This window comes from Carya illinoinensis, chromosome 2, assembly GCF_018687715.1.
Source record: "Carya illinoinensis cultivar Pawnee chromosome 2, C.illinoinensisPawnee_v1, whole genome shotgun sequence".
Taxonomy (NCBI): domain Eukaryota; kingdom Viridiplantae; phylum Streptophyta; class Magnoliopsida; order Fagales; family Juglandaceae; genus Carya; species Carya illinoinensis.
Genome location: NC_056753.1, coordinates 27183837 through 27203438, shown reverse-complemented (window position 1 = coordinate 27203438; position 19602 = coordinate 27183837). Strand labels below are relative to the sequence as shown.

The 19602-nt window shown below is 34.7% G+C and overlaps 2 protein-coding genes and 1 non-coding gene across 9 annotated transcripts; 2 read left to right on the top strand and 1 right to left on the bottom strand.

Annotated features, from left to right (window-relative positions):
• Positions 1 to 4689: 4689 nt before the first annotated feature.
• On the top strand, positions 4690 to 15753 carry LOC122300616. Of its 7 annotated transcripts, none has more exons than XM_043111399.1 (17): positions 4690 to 4949; positions 5518 to 5679; positions 7695 to 7811; positions 7916 to 8000; positions 8380 to 8488; positions 8630 to 8697; positions 8783 to 8908; positions 8999 to 9050; positions 9123 to 9218; positions 9291 to 9939; positions 10213 to 10413; positions 10539 to 10599; positions 11307 to 11420; positions 11564 to 11677; positions 11774 to 11860; positions 12589 to 12663; positions 14987 to 15318. In XM_043111399.1, exons 1-16 carry the CDS (start codon positions 4825 to 4827, stop codon positions 12613 to 12615), a joined length of 2193 nt encoding a protein of 730 aa, XP_042967333.1. In that variant the 5' UTR covers positions 4690 to 4824; the 3' UTR covers positions 12616 to 12663; positions 14987 to 15318. The 7 variants fall into 7 exon arrangements, 4 of the variants coding, with proteins under 4 accessions (XP_042967333.1, XP_042967332.1, XP_042967331.1 ...); XR_006240050.1 differs by adding exons at positions 14756 to 14864; positions 15432 to 15753 and having other exon boundaries at positions 4691 to 4949; positions 8999 to 9939; positions 14987 to 15018; XM_043111398.1 differs by having other exon boundaries at positions 9123 to 9939.
• LOC122302090 lies at positions 14221 to 14345 on the top strand. Its single transcript, XR_006240337.1, has one exon. It is a non-coding gene; the product is annotated as a U6atac minor spliceosomal RNA (small nuclear RNA).
• A 373-nt stretch (positions 15754 to 16126) lies between the features above and the next one.
• On the bottom strand, positions 16127 to 18223 carry LOC122300617 (golgin subfamily A member 6-like protein 22). The gene is made up of 2 exons (XM_043111400.1): positions 17592 to 18223; positions 16127 to 16433 (listed from the first exon to the last, which is right to left on the bottom strand). The coding sequence occupies exons 1-2, from the start codon at positions 18019 to 18021 to the stop codon at positions 16207 to 16209; spliced, it is 657 nt and encodes a 218-aa protein (XP_042967334.1). The 5' UTR covers positions 18022 to 18223; the 3' UTR covers positions 16127 to 16206.
• Between the last annotated feature and the right edge of the window lie 1379 nt (positions 18224 to 19602).

Here is a 19602-nt window from a genome sequence, read left to right as displayed (position 1 = left end):
GCATCTTAATTCAAACATAGTGTAACTCACAAAACAAATTTAATAGAGTACACCCTCTTATTTGCAACAATCACTATGAATGTTCACTTCTCATAAGATTATCAATGTCAAAGTTCATGTGAGTGTGTGAGTGAGTATACTTATAACATAACATTTTTATGGACTCCTTTCTTCAATATTTTTTTTTATACCTTTATTCATGAATGATTGCTTCTTATAGATGCTCACAAGAGTTTGTTGTTTTTCCTTAAAAGTCAAACTTTATGCTAGGGCCTAGATACATGAGCATCTCCTCTAAATACTAGTTTGTACACCCCCTTTTTGTGTTTATGTTTGTTGCTCATCTTTTTCCATAATGATTAGAGCAATGATTTTTTCTATAAGAACTTTAAGGTGGTAGATCTGTGTAGGGTGTTTGTCTTTTTTCGCAATGAATTAACACCGATTTTTTCTATATATATGGATCAACTCTTTGTATTTGGCAAGAGGAGAGCTCTTTATTTATGTACTAGGTTCAACTAGTATTAGTCAATTCAAGGTATGAACTCTCTCTTTAATGAGCATCTCATGATGTGAACTTTAATTATAAAAAAACATACATATAAGTTTCTCACTGTGCATTAAAAATGAATTTTGCCCAGATAATTCATAGGATTAGTATGCACAAAGTGAATTGCACAAAGTAGAGAGATGCATAGGTTCAAGAATTTATTAAGTGAGAACACAAATGCTCAAAGTTTGACATATCAAGCATGCATTTTCCTTAAAGAAAAGTTTTGAACCAAACTAGAATTTTTTTATATTATATTTTTCTTATTTAAAACTGAAAAACAGAAACATAAAACAAAACAGAAAAATAAAATACATGTCCTAGGCTAATGTAATAATATAAAGGATGCAAAAACATGCAAGTAGTCCTATCAATTAATGTAACATGACATCTTTTTTAACCACCCATTTTACTTTAAATTTTGGCCTATTCTTTTCATCAACACCACTTTGTATGATCTTTCTTTTATTTTGAAAGCAAAAATCTACTAGTTTACCAAGTTTGAGACTTAAAAAAATTTATCTGTTGATTCATATCACAAACTTGATTCTCTAGACTATTTCATTTCATTTTCGGATTTCTTTCACATCTATTTTTCTTCACTTTATTCAAGTTAAAGCAATTTGGCCTTATATGACCAATAACACCACAATAATGACAGGTAGGAATAAACTTACATTTGGACTTACCTTGGTTGGACTTCTTTGTCATTGATCTATCATGTGAGACTCTTGGAACATGAGTTGTAGACACGGTCTTCTTTGGAGTTTCCTCATCTTGACTTCTTTTAACAAAAATGATATTTTTTGATGAGGTGGTAGCGGATGATGGGTCTCTAAGTTCCATAACTTGGGAAGTCATATACCCCAAACCCGTGCGATCACGACTAGATTTTTGAAAACTCAACATCTCTTCTAGTTTCTATGTTGCTATTTTTTCTTGAACCTTTTTCCAATTCTTTTTCTAATGCAATATTTTGATCCCTTAATCTTGCTATTTCAATATCAGAAATTTTGAATGCCTCGGACAAGTTATTTTTCTCACTCTCCATATTAGTGAATTTCTTGTACAGCTTCTTGTTGAGTTTCTTTAATTTGATCATTTCTTCACACACATCATTGTAAGCTTCTTGTAAACTCAATTCATGATCATCTACAACTAGAGTAACTTCTGAATCACTATTGTCATCATTACTTTCAGATTTTGTTAGCTCAATATCAGAAAAATCATTAACGGTAGAAAAAGCTACAAAAGTATTGTCATAATCAGATGATGAACTTAAAATTTCAGATTCTGAACTATCACTAAGTGTGAAATTCAATGATTCTCTTTTACTTTTCTTGAAATTTAGACATTCAATTCTTATATGACCATAACCAGAACATTCATGACACTTTATTTTATCATATTTTTCTTTATTCCATTTTTCAAAATAATTTTTCTTTGCAGAAAATTCTTTACCTCTTTTTTTCTTTTCACTATACTTTTTATTAAACATGAATTTTCTGAACTTTCTTACTATGAGATCTATATCCTCATTGTTAAGATTTTCTTCATCAAAAAAATCATCTTGATTTTCTTCTATAGTTTTTAAGACAATAGACTTACCTGTTTTTGCTTGAGGAAGTGAAGATTTATACGTTTGTAAAGAACCTATCAGTTCTTCTACCCTTATTGCATCAAGATCTTTACTTTATTCAATAGCGGTAACTTTGGGTTGAAATCTTTCAGGTAAAGACCTTAGAATTTTCCTCACGATCCTTGAATCCTCCACTTTTTCGTCGAGATTAAACCTGGAATTCACAATATCATTCAGTTTAGCATAAAAGATCATTAAAATTTTCGTCTTCCAACATTTTAATCTCTTCAAATTTTGAGGTTAGCATTTGCAATTTCGAATTTTTTACTATTCTTGTGCCTTCATGTGTAACCTCCAAAATATCCCAAACTTCTTTAACAATCTCACACATAGAGATTCTTTTAAATTCTTCGGAGGATACGGTCATAAAAATAACGTTAAGTCCTTTACTATTAAAATTGCAATTGCCGATTTCATCTTTTGTCCAAACATCTATAGATGTCTCGGGTTTAGTCCATCTTCATTCAACCAAACGCCATACACGTTCATCCAAAGACTTGAGAAAAGCCCTCATACGAACTTTCCAATAAGTATAGTTTTCCCCATCGAAGTATGGTGGAACGTATAATAACGTGGACATGATCTACAAGGGCATGGATCACACTCGAATGAGTTAACCACGCTCTGATGCCAAATAAAATTCCCAACGTATCCCTGTAAAACCACGAAATTATCTATCAATTTTCTTGAACAAATAAGTTAGATCTCAATTATCAAGATTATGAAACGAATCAAATACTTTAAAATAAATAATCAAACTTGCAAGACACAATGATTGGTTACGAAGTGAAACCCTTCAAAGAACTCTTTAAATGTCAAACCCTATGGGGCAGCCAAATCCAGAAAGTCAATCTTATTATTTGAAGAACAATTACAAGCAATAATTAATTACAAAACCTTTGCAATTTGACTCTTTTACTTGTCTAGACAAACGACCCGTTTGTCTTCTACTACAGTAGCAGCCAGGACCTCTGGCGATATTCAAATGTTGACTTCCCTTCTAGAACTCCAGAGGCTGAAATCCAATCGATGTTCCCTCACACTCAAAGCATGATCATACTCAAGAAGATATGAAAAACTCCATGAAAATTTTCAAGTGAATTTTCTCTCATAAATGCTTAGAATATCATCTCTGAAATTTATGGCTCAAAGTCCTTGAAAAATCCCTTTAAATAGAAAGTCTGGAAAGAGTTCTAGTCGCAGTAGGACTCTGCTGACGGTTAGCAACAGATGCGAAAACGTGTTCCGACGGACTGCTAACATTTCGCGATAACATCTTCTATTATTGACTAAACTCTGTTCAGCTTTCTTCTTGATAAATACCAATCTTCCAGAACTCGATTTTAATCTAAAAAACTTATCTAAACAACACCTAAGACTTCTAAATATACTCAATATTGTTTAGATACAAATCAATACTTATTTTACATTCATCTAAATTTAATCAAATATGATAAGATAAACCTTATCATTCATCCAAATTTAATCAAATAATAATAAGATTATTATTTAGTCATCTAATTTTAGTTAATTTTTACCTTTACAATATTAAACAACATTTTCTTAATTACTAAGAAAAAGAAAAAAAAATGGGAGCGGTAATCCATAACTTTTTTCATAAATAATAAGTTTCGAGTAATAATTGTATGTTTGGGTGTTGAAAATACATTAACACTTCTCAACATACGCCACTACTATTACTTACTTTATTATTACTTTTTACCATTATTTATTACTTTTTACTATTATTTAATATTCTATTATTACTATTTACAATATATCTCAACACTTTTCAACATCCAAACTAAAAATGTTGATTTCAACTAAAAACTTTAAAGGGTGTGATTTTTTTTAAGGAAATGAATTGACCATATCTACAATAACTTTAAAGTTTTTTTAAGGAAATGAATTGACCATATCTATAATAATAGATTAAAAAAAAGAATTTATTTTTTAACAAAATATATCGTAGTGAATTTTTTAGATGATGTAATCTAGCCTCATTTGTTTTCACAGATAAGTTGAAATGAGTTAAGATTAAAGTTAAAAATTGAATAAAATATTATTAAAATATATATTTTTAATATTATTTTTTTAAATTTAAAAAAATTAAATTGTTTATTTTATTTTATGTAAAAATTTAAGAAAGTTATAATGATTATATAAGATGTTGTGAAAATAAATGAGACTGCACATAAATTATATAATATAATATTTATACATTAAGAGTGATTTTAAAAAAATGAAGTATTAAATATTTAATAAATATTATAAAATGTAATTTCTAAGCTTAAGACAGGAATTTTCGTGAGTAATTCTTCCCCTTTTATGGTATTCTTTCTAGTAGAAAAGGGAAAGGAAAAGGAAAGTGTGAGGTGGGCCATACGGCGGCTAGTCGTTCCAGGAGCAAACGCGTGGTGCCTATAATTTGATAGTTTATACGAGGGCATTTCAGTCCAATGGCGAAAGGGGTAAAAAAAGAATTTAAAAAAGAGAGAGAGAGAAACGACGGGGGCCAACGGATCGTTCTTCAAGTCCTACTGTCCTAGGCCCCGACTGCTCGCTCCTACCTCTCAATCGATTCCTTTCGGACTTTCCCGGAAAACCTCGGGAAAATGCTGGAAATTTTGCGATCATGAGTCCTTCGGAAACAAAAATGAGGGGATCTTTACGTGTAGATGACGCGAATGTTCCGTCCACCTCAGGTCCACAGATACTCGCTCCTCAGGCTGCGCCGAGCCACCCGAATTCCAAGCACAGGTGAGATGATCACCGATTTGCGCTCTCTCTTTTTTTTTTTTTTTTCATGGAGTTACTGAATTTTCTTCGAATTTTCATTCCCACAATTCTCAGCTCTTGGGCAAGATCTGAAATTTTTGATCGAATTCGAAGAAGTCGTTTTCATTTCGACTCGCTCTGGCAGATTTTTGTCAAATTTTGATGAATCTTTGAATTCAACCTTATAATATCACTACAATTATGTATTGGATTAATGTTATATTGTGATTAGTATATCTTTTTCCGTGCAATTTCTTCCAAATCAACCTGAATTTCCTTATATCATTTACCGATGCTAGATTTATTTATTATCTTGGTTCAGTTGGTTGAATTTGCAAAAAACCACAATCCTATAATTTTCAATCTGTGGGTTTGTACTCAATGGATTTTTACTGTGTTTATTGCTCAAATTTCTGCTTACTAATCACTGATTATTCAACAACGTAGTATGCCATTTCTTATTCTGATGTAGTCAAATTGGGCTGGTATTAATCAAAATGAATCCGATTATGATTGGTACTTCTTTTTCTATGTTGATACTGTTTTGCAGTTTTGCCTGTGGTGGCAATGTTTTTAGACTCTTGGCACGGAGAGAGGTTTCACCTAGAACGAAGCACTCATCAAAACGGTTATGGGGAGCTTCTAAACCGGGACTTGATTCCTTTGGGTCAAGGAGTGCAGTGCAAGATGCAAGAAGAGGTCTTGTATCATGGTATGTTCTGCATTCTATAATTGTTCTTCTGTGATATAAATGCTCATGCACACTTTTTGTTGATCAAATTATTTTTTGGTAAGCCAAAGATAACAAATATATTATATGTATGTGTGTCTGTATTTGTTGTATTCTGTAACACCCCGTTCCCGTAGGATAGAGACGTTACTAACAAACATGATAAAAGGCCCGGTAAAGAGACTCATTACTCTGAAATACCTCATTTATTGAAAGAAACTTAACTGAAAGGATATAAATAGTCTTGAAACTTGAAGCTGATTAACGCAAAACATGAGCTAATCTTAAACAAGACTAGTTATTGAAATGACATAAAAGAAACTTAATTCTTGTGTAAATGACACTTATTCGTCTCTAAGTCCTTATACTAAATCTACTCCTGGCCATCCAGCTCTGCATCATCATAATCACCATCTGTGGCAATCAACATAGAAGAAAACAAAAAGACAAACAACAAAAATGAGTCGAATACTCAGTAAATAATACATCATACCGTAAAATACTATCTAGCTTAGCATAAATTTGATTTTTAAAGCCTTATCATAATTTTCATATAACATTCATGGATTAACATGAGCGGAAACATTCATAATCATGGCAAACATGAAGCGTGAATGCATGAGTAACTTGTTTATCTTGAATTGTACTTATTTCATAGTGAACCACGCTTGAGTCCATGGCACCACATAACTTGTCATGTAGTGAAACACGCTTGAGTCCGTATTTCACTTAACTTGCATAACATGAAGTGAAATACGCTTGAGTCCGTATTTCACTTATCCTGCTTGACATGGAGTGAAACACGCTTGAGTCCGTATTTCACTTATCCTGCTTGACATGGAGTGAAACACGCTTGAGTTCGTATTTCACTTATCCTGCTTGACATGGAGTGAAACACGCTTGAGTCCGTGTTTCACTTATCTTGCTTGACATGGAGTGAAACATGCTTGGGTCTATGTTCACTTAACTTGCATGACATGGAGTGAAACACGCTTGAGTCCGTGTTTCACTTAACTTGTGGTAACCACGCTTGAGTCCGTGGTACCGTCTTAGCATAACTGTGGTAAACACGCTTGGGTCCGTGTTACCTTAAAATGTTTATCTTTCTTGATGCATGATAATTTTCTTGGACTTCTTAGACTTTTCTAGCATGGCATATTCTTGTACATGGCATGGCATAACATAATATATTCTTGTACATGGTATAGTATAGCATGACATGGCCTAACATGATTTAATCATTTTATGACATTTCATGGCATGCATGATCTGAGAACTAATGAACATGTCATACATGATCTGGCTATTTATTACATGGCATGCTTGACTTAAGTTATTGCATGAACAATACATTGCATATATGGTCTAAGTACTACATGAATGAAGCATGCATGATCTGGCTATTTTAATTCATAGAATACCTATCTTAAATTATTATATGATCATATCATGACTTCCATGTGATTTTAGTAACATTCAATCCATTAATCAACAATCCATAAAAGCATAACATATATATAGGCTTACTTTCATGTAAATCATCGTAATTCATAGAAATTCGTGAAAGCGATCTAACCTTGACTTGGCTCTTAGCGCAACGTAGATAACCATCAAAACCATATCATATTATCATACCCAATTATAAAATTTACATTACGCGTACATTTATATGATCATACTATTTACCTCTTAGCGGTGCTTCCGAAATCTCACGTCGTAGCTCGTGACCTATACGAGGCACTAGACGTTACTAATCTTTCTAGAAAACGTGCCGTAGCAATCTAATTACTTAAAATCTTACCATAGAGATAATTTAATAAATAAGTAATTAATAAAAAGAATAAATATAATCAGAACATAACTAAATAATTTCTAACTGAATTAACCTAAATTATAGGTTCGTATGTTACATATTCACTCTCAATCTTTTATTGGTCTTGGTGTTTGTTCCTATTAGTATTTTTGTTTAATATTGCAAGCTTTGGTTATTCTTTCAGGGTAGAGGCAGAAACGTTGCGGCATTTTTCAGCCAAATATTGTCCACTATTGCCTCCTCCAAGGTCGACTATTGCAGCAGCCTTCAGCCCTGATGGAAGAACAGTTGCCTCTACACAGTGAGTTACCATTTCTCGTCTTATCTTTTAGCTTATGCCAAAGGTTAGACAAAGATTTTCCTAGAAGTGCTTCTTCAAATAACATTGGGTTTTTGGTCCTGCAGTGGAGACCATACCGTAAAGATTATCGACTGCCAAACTGGGAGTTGCTTAAAGGTTTTGAGTGGTCACCGAAGGACCCCTTGGGTGGTAAGTTTATGTTATATGCTTTATTCACATTTGTTAATTTCTTAAGGCTTATAGAGTATGTTTTAAATATTATTTGTTCAATGAGACTTGCTTCAAGTTCTGCTGTCTTGATCTTGTATTTGGCTTTTGAAGAAGAAATTATATCTTAAGCTAGTGCTATAACGGTCATCTCAGGGATGTTTACTGTATGGGAATGTATGTTGTGGCGATTGCCTCATTAATTGTTAGAAAGCAAATCTTCACCAAATGAGTTCCTTTTCATGCTCCTCACAAGAATGCATGCATACTGTTGTATGGTGCTTTACATAACAGACACTTCTATGAATATGCTATGCCTACCATGGAACTTGCTTCTCACGTTCTTGTGGAACTTTTGCAGGTTAGGTTTCATCCATTATATCCTGAAATACTTGCAAGTGGAAGTTTGGATCATGAAGTTCGTTTATGGGATGCATATACTGCACAGTGTATAGGATCACGCGATTTTTGTAATTACCCCCTATGGATTTCTATATCTAGCATTTGGAGAATAATGTCATACTGAAATTATTACCTACCATACCTATCAAAAAATGTCTTGCTGAAATTATATAATTTTTTATGGTGGATATGTCCTTTCCTCTACGCAGGTCGTCCTATTGCTTCTATTGCGTTCCATGCACAGGGGGAGCTTCTTGCTGTGGCTTCAGGTCACAAAGTGAGGACTTCTTATCTGTGAATTTTAATTAGTATCTTATGTTGACTTGTTCTTTAATGATGTTGGATTATGATTTCTTTGTTAGCTATACATGTGGCATTACAACAGGAGAGATGAGACATCCTCGCCAGCCATTGTACTGAGAACACGCCGGTCACTGCGGGCTGTGCATTTTCACCCACATGCAGCCCCATTTCTTTTAACTGCTGAGGTAACCACTTTTGGTGGTATCATTTTACTTATATGCCTTTTTTCATTTCATATTATAGCCTGTTGGTTCTGATATTGTGCTGATTTGCAGGTCAATGACCTTGACTCATCAGATTCCTCAATGACACTTGCAACTTCACCAGGTTACTTGCACTATCCTCCACCCACTGTGTTCTTGGCCGACGCTCATTCCAGTGGTCTTCCTTGTTTGGCAGATGAACTTCCTCTCATGTCTTTACCCTTTCTGATGTGGCCTTCATTTGCTAGAGATGATGGGAGAACATCTTTGCAGCCTACTCATGGGGATGCAGGTTTGAGTACTGTGCAACCGAGAGTGGATCCTTCTGCTTCAATGCGGCTTCTGACATATTCCACTTCTTCAGGGCAGTATGAACTTTTATTGTCTCCAATTGATCCTCATAGTTCATCTCCTGTGCCAGAGGATATGGGGAATGATTTTATAACGAGTGAAATGGGTAACACGATTTATCAATCTGCTGTGGATACCATGGAGACTATGGAAGTGCATCCCGAAGAGAGAAATACTCGCTTTTTCCCTTTTGGTGATCCAACGTATTGGGAGCTACCCTTCTTGCAAGGGTGGTTAATTGGCCAGAGCCAAGCTGCACAACGCTCCATGAATTCTGTCAATGGTTCAGCCCACGAGAATTCATCAGCATTTAATGAAATGGAAAATCTTGCGGCTTCTTCAGTTGTGCCTACTGTTGTTGGCCAATATAGGGCTACCGGAAGGTCCAGCTCGCGACAGCGTTCTTCACGTTTTCGCATGAGGTCCAGGACCGTATCTGGTGACGGTGCTGCTTTCAATCATGTTTCACGTGATGAAGGTGATCCTCGAGTTGCTGTAAGTAGAATCCAATCTGAACTTGCAACCTCATTGGCTGCGGCGGCTGCTGGGGAGTTACCGTGCAGTGTCAAGCTAAGATTATGGGCACATGACATAAAAGATCCATGTGCTGTTCTTGATGCAGAAAAGTGCCGCCTAACTATACCCCACGCTGTACTTTGTAGGTATGACCTTTGTCTAATATTAAATAATAGCAGTCTCTTGCAATTTCAGGTAACTTGTTACCGTGTAGGGTAAACATTCAAAGATTTATAATGGGAAGTAGTACTTGTTGGTACTTGGACTTATCTAAACATAGCTCTTCATTGGAGTAATGTTTGGCTTGAAATCGGAGATATTGATAATAATCTTTCTTCTTTTTGTAACGTTAACGTGTAGGCTATATAATATTATGCACTAATTTTGACATATGTTTACGTGTACGCAAATGTTTGTAGTGAAATGGGGGCTCATTTTTCACCTTGCGGGAGATTTTTAGCAGCTTGTGTGGCATGCGTGCTGCCTCATCTAGAAGCTGATCCAGGATTGCAAGGGGTTCACCATGACATCCCAGGGGCTGCAACCTCCCCGACTCGGCACCCAATTTCTGCTCACCAAGTTCTGTATGAGCTTCGGATATATTCCCTTGAGGAGGCAACGTAAAGCTCAAACCTATTTATGCGGTCATTTTTTTAAGATTTTCATTTATGCTTTCCTTTGTTGCATTTCTTCCTGATGTTCTCTCTCTCTCTCTCTCTCTCTATATATATATATATAAATTTAGATTTGGCTCGGTCCTTGCATCACGGGCAATACGGGCTGCTCACTGTTTAACCTCAATTCAGGTCAGTTGCTTTCTGATGCCTTTCTTTTTTTTTTCTTTTTTCCCTTTTGTGGTGTTGTTCTTTTGGAGGGGGTTGACTGGGTATAGTTTCATTTGTGTCTCACATGATACATATAATCCTCTTCCTCTAAAAAATGAATGCATTTCTTATCATTGTTTAGATTAATGTGATTTTAATGAACTTCTCTTCAATTTTTTTGTTCAAATATACTTTGCACAAAAAATAACTCATTTGCTAAAGAGTATTTTGCATTTCTCTAAGTTTGGTGATGTCTACAACAGAAAGTATTCTTTCCAATTCTGAGAAGTACTTATATTTTATGATGTGTATAAGAAATCGCACTCTCAGTTATATTAACATTGATTTTTTTTCTACCTTTTAATTTTGAAATGCATATTTTGAGCAGTTTATTCATCAAAATCGAAGGATAAGTGTGTGAAGATTATATTTTCCCTGATGTTAACTTTTTTTTTTTTTGCATATAAAGATTTAGTTTTCTGAGTGAAAAGTGAAGCATATAAGCCTACAGATTTTACATTTGATTATCTTTGTTTTTGTATCTAATGCCAAAATTATAATGTGAACTCATGTTGGGACACAACAGTGACCTATCATGCATACGTTAAAGATTCATCAGTTATATCCATTAACAAGATGCTTTTCTTTGTACTCTTGTATTGAACATGGATATTGTTCCATGTCCCTAGTTCTCTCCTACATCGGAGCACTTGTTACTTGCTTATGGTCGACGCCATAGTTCACTTCTTAAGAGTGTTGTCATTGATGGGGAGACAACAGTGCCTATTTACACAATTCTGGAGGTAAGAGTTCAATGTTTTCTTTTGGGTACTCTTTCCAATGTATGTTTACAGAACTTCGTTACCCAAGAATATAATTTTTAGGCCATGTACATCACTCGGGTTTATGAAGTTCTCTTCATTAAAAATCATTTTTCAACAATCAGGTTTACAGAGTTTCTGATATGGAACTTGTGAGAGTTCTTCCTAGTGCTGAGGATGAGGTCAATGTAGCCTGCTTTCATCCATCAGTTGGATGTGGCCTTGTCTATGGGACTAAGGTAAACAAGATTCGCTGTTTGCATCTTTTTACTTATTTGTTTATAGCCTAATATTATCCTTTTTTGTATTTTTCATTGTTTTTCTGTAAAATCCAGGAAGGGAAACTTAGGATCCTACATTATGATAGTTCTCATGCCACGACTTGTGCGGCATCTCATTTGCTTGATGAAAACATGCACGAGGTAGGTTTAAGTACGATGATGTACTTGGTAGATTAATATTTTTTTATTAAAATTTAGGGTTTGCAGCCTGAATGATGCTACTTCTTTTTCAGTCACACACTAAAATCTTTCCTATCCTAAAGCAATATTTGAAAAAATGATAGGCAGTTTTTACTCATTTATTGGAAGTTTTCTTTTATTATCTGTTCTCTTCATTTTGTTTTTGTTGCTGTTGATAAATGGAAAAAAAAATGGTAGCTTCGTATAAAAACTATTCCGTTTTTTCTGGTAGCATCCAAATGAAAAAGGTAAAGGAAAGGAAAAAGGGTGTCCCTTACTCCATTCAGTCTGAATGGCGGGTTGCAGCCTCCATCTCAACCAAATTTCATCAATAAGATCTTGAAGTAATAAAGATATTCTTCAAATTTGAAACTTATGCTTTCATTATTTGCAATATAGAGGCCGGACTTGTTTAGGATGGGAAAAATAAGTATGTCAATTGAAATGTTAACAATGAGCCTATTTCTCATCAATAAAATTCTGATAAAAAAAAATGTTAACGATGAGGATGTGAATGAAATGATATTGTCCCTAGTAGCATATGCATGCCAAGGTCGTTGCTTGTGTTTTGAATTTATTAATTTTTGCAATGAAGTTGGTTCACTGATGATGGATCAAAACTAGTCTGCAATATGGAGTTTTATGTTAGTAATTTGGTTTACTTTTCATTTTTCATCTTTTTATTGTAGGTCCCAACATATGCTTTAGAATGCTAATAGCTAGTGATCATTACCTACATTGATGTGTACAACTCCACTGGAATGGTATGTTTCTCTTCACATTCACATGAGTTTGAACTGCCTGTACTTTGTTTATTTATTTATTCTTCTTACCATTTGGGATATGATTACTCTATTGGGACTGAGTCATTAAAAAATTAGGCATTTTCTTTTCTTTAAAATCTTATTGAACCGAGTCTTTGACGTTATTGCGTCTATTTTTCTTATTTATATAAACCAAAACGATTATACGTGATAAAGCAATCCCTGTTGCTTTCATGAGACTATTGATAGTCAATATTTTGCAAGGAAATTTCATTATCATTAAAACCTCGAGAAGCATGTTAGGTAGAAAGAGAACAATGGCATTGTTCTCATTCTTATTGCCTCCCATCTGTCTTTTGCCACCCTTGACTGATTGTTGGTTTATAACTGGCTCTATCTAAGTCATTAAATTCCACAGCAGCATGCATTAAAAGTTCTATATACTTAAAAAATTCCAAATATGAATGAGTTATTTTTGAAATCTCAAAATAATAAAGGTAACAAATCCTGCATATCAAAATTAAGGAAAATCGTAATGCCATAAAAGAAGCCTAAACGGAAACCCTAATAGTGTATGTGATCAACACTTAGTTTTTCACTAGGTCAGTGTGTACTTTACTAACTCTGGCCTGGTCATCATTACCTGGGTAATTTTAATCCAGGCTTTGCAATTAAGGATTCCTTGAAAAGCATTCAGATCATTGTGTTTCTTACCTCAATGTTGTGGCAGCAAAATGAATTTCTTTAAAGTGACGGGGGTTTGATTTAGGTTCGGTTTGGCCATTGAGAATTTTGAGTTTTAAGATGAAAGATTAAAATATTATATTTTAATATTATTATTTTATTGAGATTTGAAAAAGTTAAATTAAAATTTGAAAAAATTGAATTGTATATTATATTTTGTATGGGGATTTGGAAAAGTTGTAATGATGAGATGAGAATTTTGACTTGTCAAACCGAACCTTAAAAATAAAATTGGTGATAATCTTTTGGTGCCGGATACCTTAGGCTGGTGGCAGCTCTAGGGTCTCCTTTAAGCCTCCAGATAGTGGTCTAGGCTTTATAGGGCTCATGAAATCTCTCCTACAAGATCTGATTTTCTAGCCAAAAGAGGATTCCTATCCCTTTTAAACTTCTTAACAATGGTCAATTCAAAACTTCCTTCACAATGTTTCCTCATCTTTTCCTTATGACAAAATTCCGAAAATTAAACTATCAAATTTCACATGCAAATCAGGCAGAATTTTTCAGACAACTAATCACAATTGAACTTACAACAAGCGTCCAATAACTGGAATATCAGTTTAGTGTGCAGATAAAAAGAGAGAATTAAAACATGCAGAATCCAACTGAAATTAATAAAACTCGAGGAGATATTGATCATTTTTGGTATCACGGCTCGCCCGTAAACTTGGACTATTGCCTACTCTTTTGATCAATAAAAATTTGTTTACCAATAAAAAAAAAATTAACGTCTGTGGCTATTCCTGATCAATGGTTCCTTTCAATGTTAGTTGATCCCAAAAAACACATGTATTGTTACCAACATTGGAGAAAGCGTTCGTAGAAATGAGAGATGGTTGGCATCTACCTGACGGGGACGGGAACAGCCTTCAGGCTTACCTGTTACCGACACATCCAGTTAAGGCTACGCACTTTGGTGGATCTTCTGATCCAATTTTAAAACTTACCGGGAAGAAAAAGAAAAAAGAAAAAGATATTGATCACTTTCCCATGATTTAGGCTATATGTAGGAAAAGCCTAAAAGGACAATCAAGGAGAACAAGGCCTGGAAGATATAGCTCACAGCGGAGCTGAATGGCACAACGGGATTTTTTGTAACCAACAAAGTCATGGGATTAGGGCCAAATTGACATAGGTCCGTTGTGTACCCCAGTATAGTGCATTGTAATGCAACCTTCAAGTGCCATACTATACACATAAACAAACTTCCTCTGGGAAGTTTTAAATCTTCAGATATAGTTAGTGAAAACCCTATCTTCTATTAAGTTTGTCGATTGGAGACCCATACAAGTAATATGTTTATAGGGTTTATTTTGGATGACTCGTCCAGTTCTCCATCTGTTGATAGGACAATTTTTACGGACATGGATTCAGCTGAGTTTGGAAGATCCACTACTGATTTATTTGGAAGCACTTCATTACATTTGCATGCATGGCTACCCACCGCTTATGATTTGGTAGTTGATTTTAGCCTTACAATCTTAAAACATGCATCTTACTTTTTCTTGTTGGTATATATCCTGGTCTACCTCCTTGCCTTCATACAAGTAATTATTTGACTGTGTTACTATGCTTCCAGGTGAGACAACATACCCCATGTAATTTATACAGGTGCGTGTTCGAGGTCATCAGCCTTTCTTTACCCTTCATAGTAAACTCTTAAACCACACTATTTTTTTTTCCACCATCAGAATGCTTGCCAAAGGCTCCTTTCGTGCCTAAGATTTTATTTTCTTTGCCTTGTTACTGAGAATGTTCTATAGCATCTGGATTCATTCAGTCTAACATGAAAATTAGCAGGTTGGTGCCTTGCCTTGTCGTATAGTTGTATTTGATTGTCTAGTTTCAAATGATTGTAACAGCAACAGTGCTAAAGCCGTTGATATCAGAAAAAACTTGTTATTGATTTGATTGCGGCCTACCTCCTATCATGTTGTATGCTGTACTTTTGCTGAACTCACCTCTCTCTCTCTCTCTCTCTCTCTCTCTCAATGAACAAGCACACGTTATCATTCCATGAACAGGGGCAAGAAGTATTGTTTCATTAATGGATTGCTGAGTCTGAGACAGCATATCTATTTGGCCATTCAGTCCTTGTGGAATCCATTCAGGACGGAGTAGGGACTAGCAAAGATGATATTGCACACTACTCATTTTTACAACACGATCGTGTAAAATTCAACATTCAATTCATACAAAATATAGTGTATTTGATGAAGTGCCTGTGGTAGGGTTCTTTGCAACATATTGGTAATAATTATAATCTCACATCCTATTCATGCATGGACTGTGGAAGACTATAAAGAATCTTTCCAAAATAAAAAGAGCTGGAAGCTTTTCTCGTGAGTTGTGGGTATTGTGTTTCAACAAGAACAGTGCATCCGTTATCCGTCGAGGATTTTATTTATTTATTTATGACTTGGATCTTTGATTTGTACATACATTACAAAAGTTTTATATGCAGTCACTTTTACGTATTTTTTTACGTATTTTATTAATGTGATTGGTTGGTCACTTCTTTTTAATATAGAATAATTTCTTTAGTTAATCATATTAATGAAGTACGTAAAGAATATGTGAAAGTGATTGTACGAGCAAAATTTAAATTTTATTTTTTCTCTATTGAAAAAATTATATTTAAAACTTTGAAAAAAAAAAAAACAAACAAAATTATTAACAACTTTATCATGTACGCAAATAATCTTCACTAGTTATAAAATTTCTTCAACTACGCCAATTTTTGCATTAAAATGTATTGTACTGTAGAAGTAATTTACAGAGCACCGACAAAATACAATATTATGATATATGCTTGTTGCCGACATGCGATTGCGATTTTTTACTGCTCATGATTCGTAAGCTTTGCCTCAATATGTCAATCTCCCTTTCCTTCTTGTATTCTTCATGCTCCATAGAAGACATTCGAGCTTTCAAACCTCTGATGGTCTCTTCCTTTGCATGAAGTTCCCTCTGCAACTCTTGTATCATCTCTTCTTCCTCTGCTTTCCAATAATACTGTACCTCCCCTGCAGAACAAATTGTCAAGTTATTCATATGTCGCCAGTTGTGTTTGAGTAATATTGTGTTAAGACTCGGATTTGAGGGTGGTTGTGGGTTGACTTTGCTCAGAGATGTGTAACTTATGGTATTTATGGATTTTTGGGAGGAAGTTCAAGGGCAGTTGCAAGCTCTTAATGTTCAAGTGAAAAATATGTTTAGAGAAGCGAATATGGTAACTGATTTTTTGGCTAAGGAAGGAGCCAAAGAGTGTTCCGTGGAGTTTTTTGGAGATAACTTTGGACAAGGGCCTTTTTTTGAGGGCTGGTTTGTACAGATAGATGGGATTTGCCTTATGTTCGAAATCGATAACAGTTTTGTTCCGCTAGGATGTTCATAATATGGTTTGGATTTATTTTGATATATGGGTTTGGATGTTTTGTTTATATGTACTACTCAAGTATCCGGTTTGTTTACAAGGTTTTCCTCCGCCATATTAAGGGTTTCAATAAAATTGGAGTGTAAAAATAAAAAATAAAAAATGTCATTACAAATCACTGGTACATAAATTTTTTTCTTCTTTGAGTTGGTTTCAAACCTATCTACGCTGTGGCTTCTGCAAAAGATTGGGACCCAGGTTAGTGAAAATTATTTCAAGTACAAGAATGGAGTATAACAGTCCCAATTTCACTATGTCCCGCTTCTTTGTCGAGGGTAAAGGATCTCTATGTAGTTTTGATGAAAAGTGCATATTTTGGTAACTGATACGGCTCTTAAACTAAAAGTGGGGTTAAAAAATTGCATTTGCAGTCGATGATTTTGTATTTCCTGCATTCCAGTTTTCACTGAAATCGTGGTTATTTAGTAGATGATGATCTCCAGCAATTAGACTTGGGGTATGAACAAGATGAAGATTACATCTAGACAGGCTATAGATTAGAATCAAGACCACTGCATTAAGGTGATAATTTCATCCACGTTTTTGTAGATAATGCATGTCATATGCTTTATCAACTATCAAGAGACCAGAGATGAGCTTAGAATTAAAGAAAGAAAGTTCTGAAATTAAAGACAAATTGAAACGTACTTACAAATTGAAACGTACTTAAAAAGAGTTGCAGAGTGCATGCATTTCTGCATAATGTGTGTGCATGTGTGAACCTTCACTAAAAGAAAGAGAGAGGTACCATGATGTGTCCTCTGAATGAGATCATCGAGCTCCATCTTAATAGCAAGATAAAGCTGCTTCCACTTCTCCACAGCCTCATCTCTCCTTGCTCTCTCCTTCCTCATTTGCTCCACCAAGAAACCACTTCCCATCAACAATTCCCAACCTTTTTTCTCACTCTTCTCCCCCATTTCTTTAATCCTATCTTCTTTCTCTTCCACTATCTTCCTCAGACTCATCACCTCCTCTCTTAGCCTCTTCCTCTCTTGCTCCCACTCAGCCTCCTTAAATGCAAAAACCATCATATCTCGCTCATAAGCCTTACTCTGTTTCTCCCTCTCACTCGTCATCTCCCTCATTGCCTTCTGCAGAAACCTTATATTCTCCATCAACCCTGTAACATTTCTGTCACACAGATTGCTCTTGTTCTTGCTAGCATTTACGCCCATGTTGTTGCTTGAACCCTGTGGGGGGACTTGTTCTTTTATTCTTTAAGAAAGGAAGAGAATAGCGTGGGTGTCACAAATTCTCCCCGGTGGCTCCTCCATTAATAGACCTGCACATAGAGCTTGGCCTTATTTATCAACCCTTTGGCCTAATCATTAATGGAAGCATCAAATAGCCTCGTGAAGAAGTCTGTCTTCTTATGATTTTACATACACAGATTTGACACACACGACCTGTAAGCAAATATAAACAGAGATATGCGGGGTCACATGTCATATTTGTCTAAGAGTGCGGGGTAGAAAATGACATGCAGTTACAATGCAATTTATGACGGAAAAATCTAGATGTAAGCAATTCTGCGTATCAATATGTGCATCCATCTAACGTAATTAGTTAAAAAGTAGACTTTATTGAAAATAATACCAATTTGAATTTTAAATATGAAGACATCAATATTGGTACGCAGATTCGTACATGAATTTGCTTGTACGTAACAAAACTCTTTATGACCAGCTTCCAACTAGTTCCGACAATGGATTTACTCTACAATTAAGTTATATATAGCGATTTGTACGTGAAGCATCCTTTTCCACAGTCTACCCTCTTTAATGTGACTTGGGTACTGTTTTCTTCCTTAAAATAAAAAAAATAATTAAAAAACCCTCACTTTGACGGAGGGAAATCATATTTACAATCAAACACTTGGGAGATACAAATAAACTTGAAAAACCAAAACCCAAAAGGTAAAAAAAAAAAAAAAAAAAAAAAAAAAAAAAAAAAAAAATTGGTCCAAATACAATACCAAGAAGAAGGACAAAGAAAAAATACAACAAACTAAACCAAGGCAATCAAGAAAACTTGAAAGAAAAGTCCAAGCACACAAGGATAATAAAATAATTGAACCAAATAAAAAAAACTTACCAAGCACAACATTACGAGACCTGCAAATAAGGAAGATCAATTTTGTACATACGAAGAAGACATCTTAAAGTACTATGCAACACAGACCAATCAATCATACATGGTAAGAAAATCAGCTCCATACTTGGCAAGAAAATCAATCATAGCATTTCCTTTACGAAAAACATAACAAAGGATGCAAGTCATGTTCTTATCTAAAACATTTATAATTTTTAAAGAAAAAGCTTCGTTCTTATTGAACTGTGTCATCTAGTCTTGCATTAAATAATCAGAAAAAAAATAGTGAAATAAGAATAATTGTTTCAAATGCTTGCTGCTTAAATTTGCCAAATGGTGAAATAAGAATTAACCAATCCACTCTTGTGCTAGCCTTACAATGTTACCGCTGTCAACTTCCATCCCTTCTCAAAGTAATAGCCTGACATGTATTCATGCACGACAAGATTAGCATAAACCAGAGTACAGACTAGTGTCTGTCTTTTTGTCTGGCCGTCGGTACTGGAAACACTACCTGGTCCACCATCTGGTATGAGCCCCATTGAGAATACGAGACATTCACATAGGAGTTTTGCGAATTTTTCTATTTTTTGGAGGTGATGTTGTCATTGTTGTGTAATTGGATACCGAACAAAATGTTCATATGGGAAATGTCCAGAGCTTAC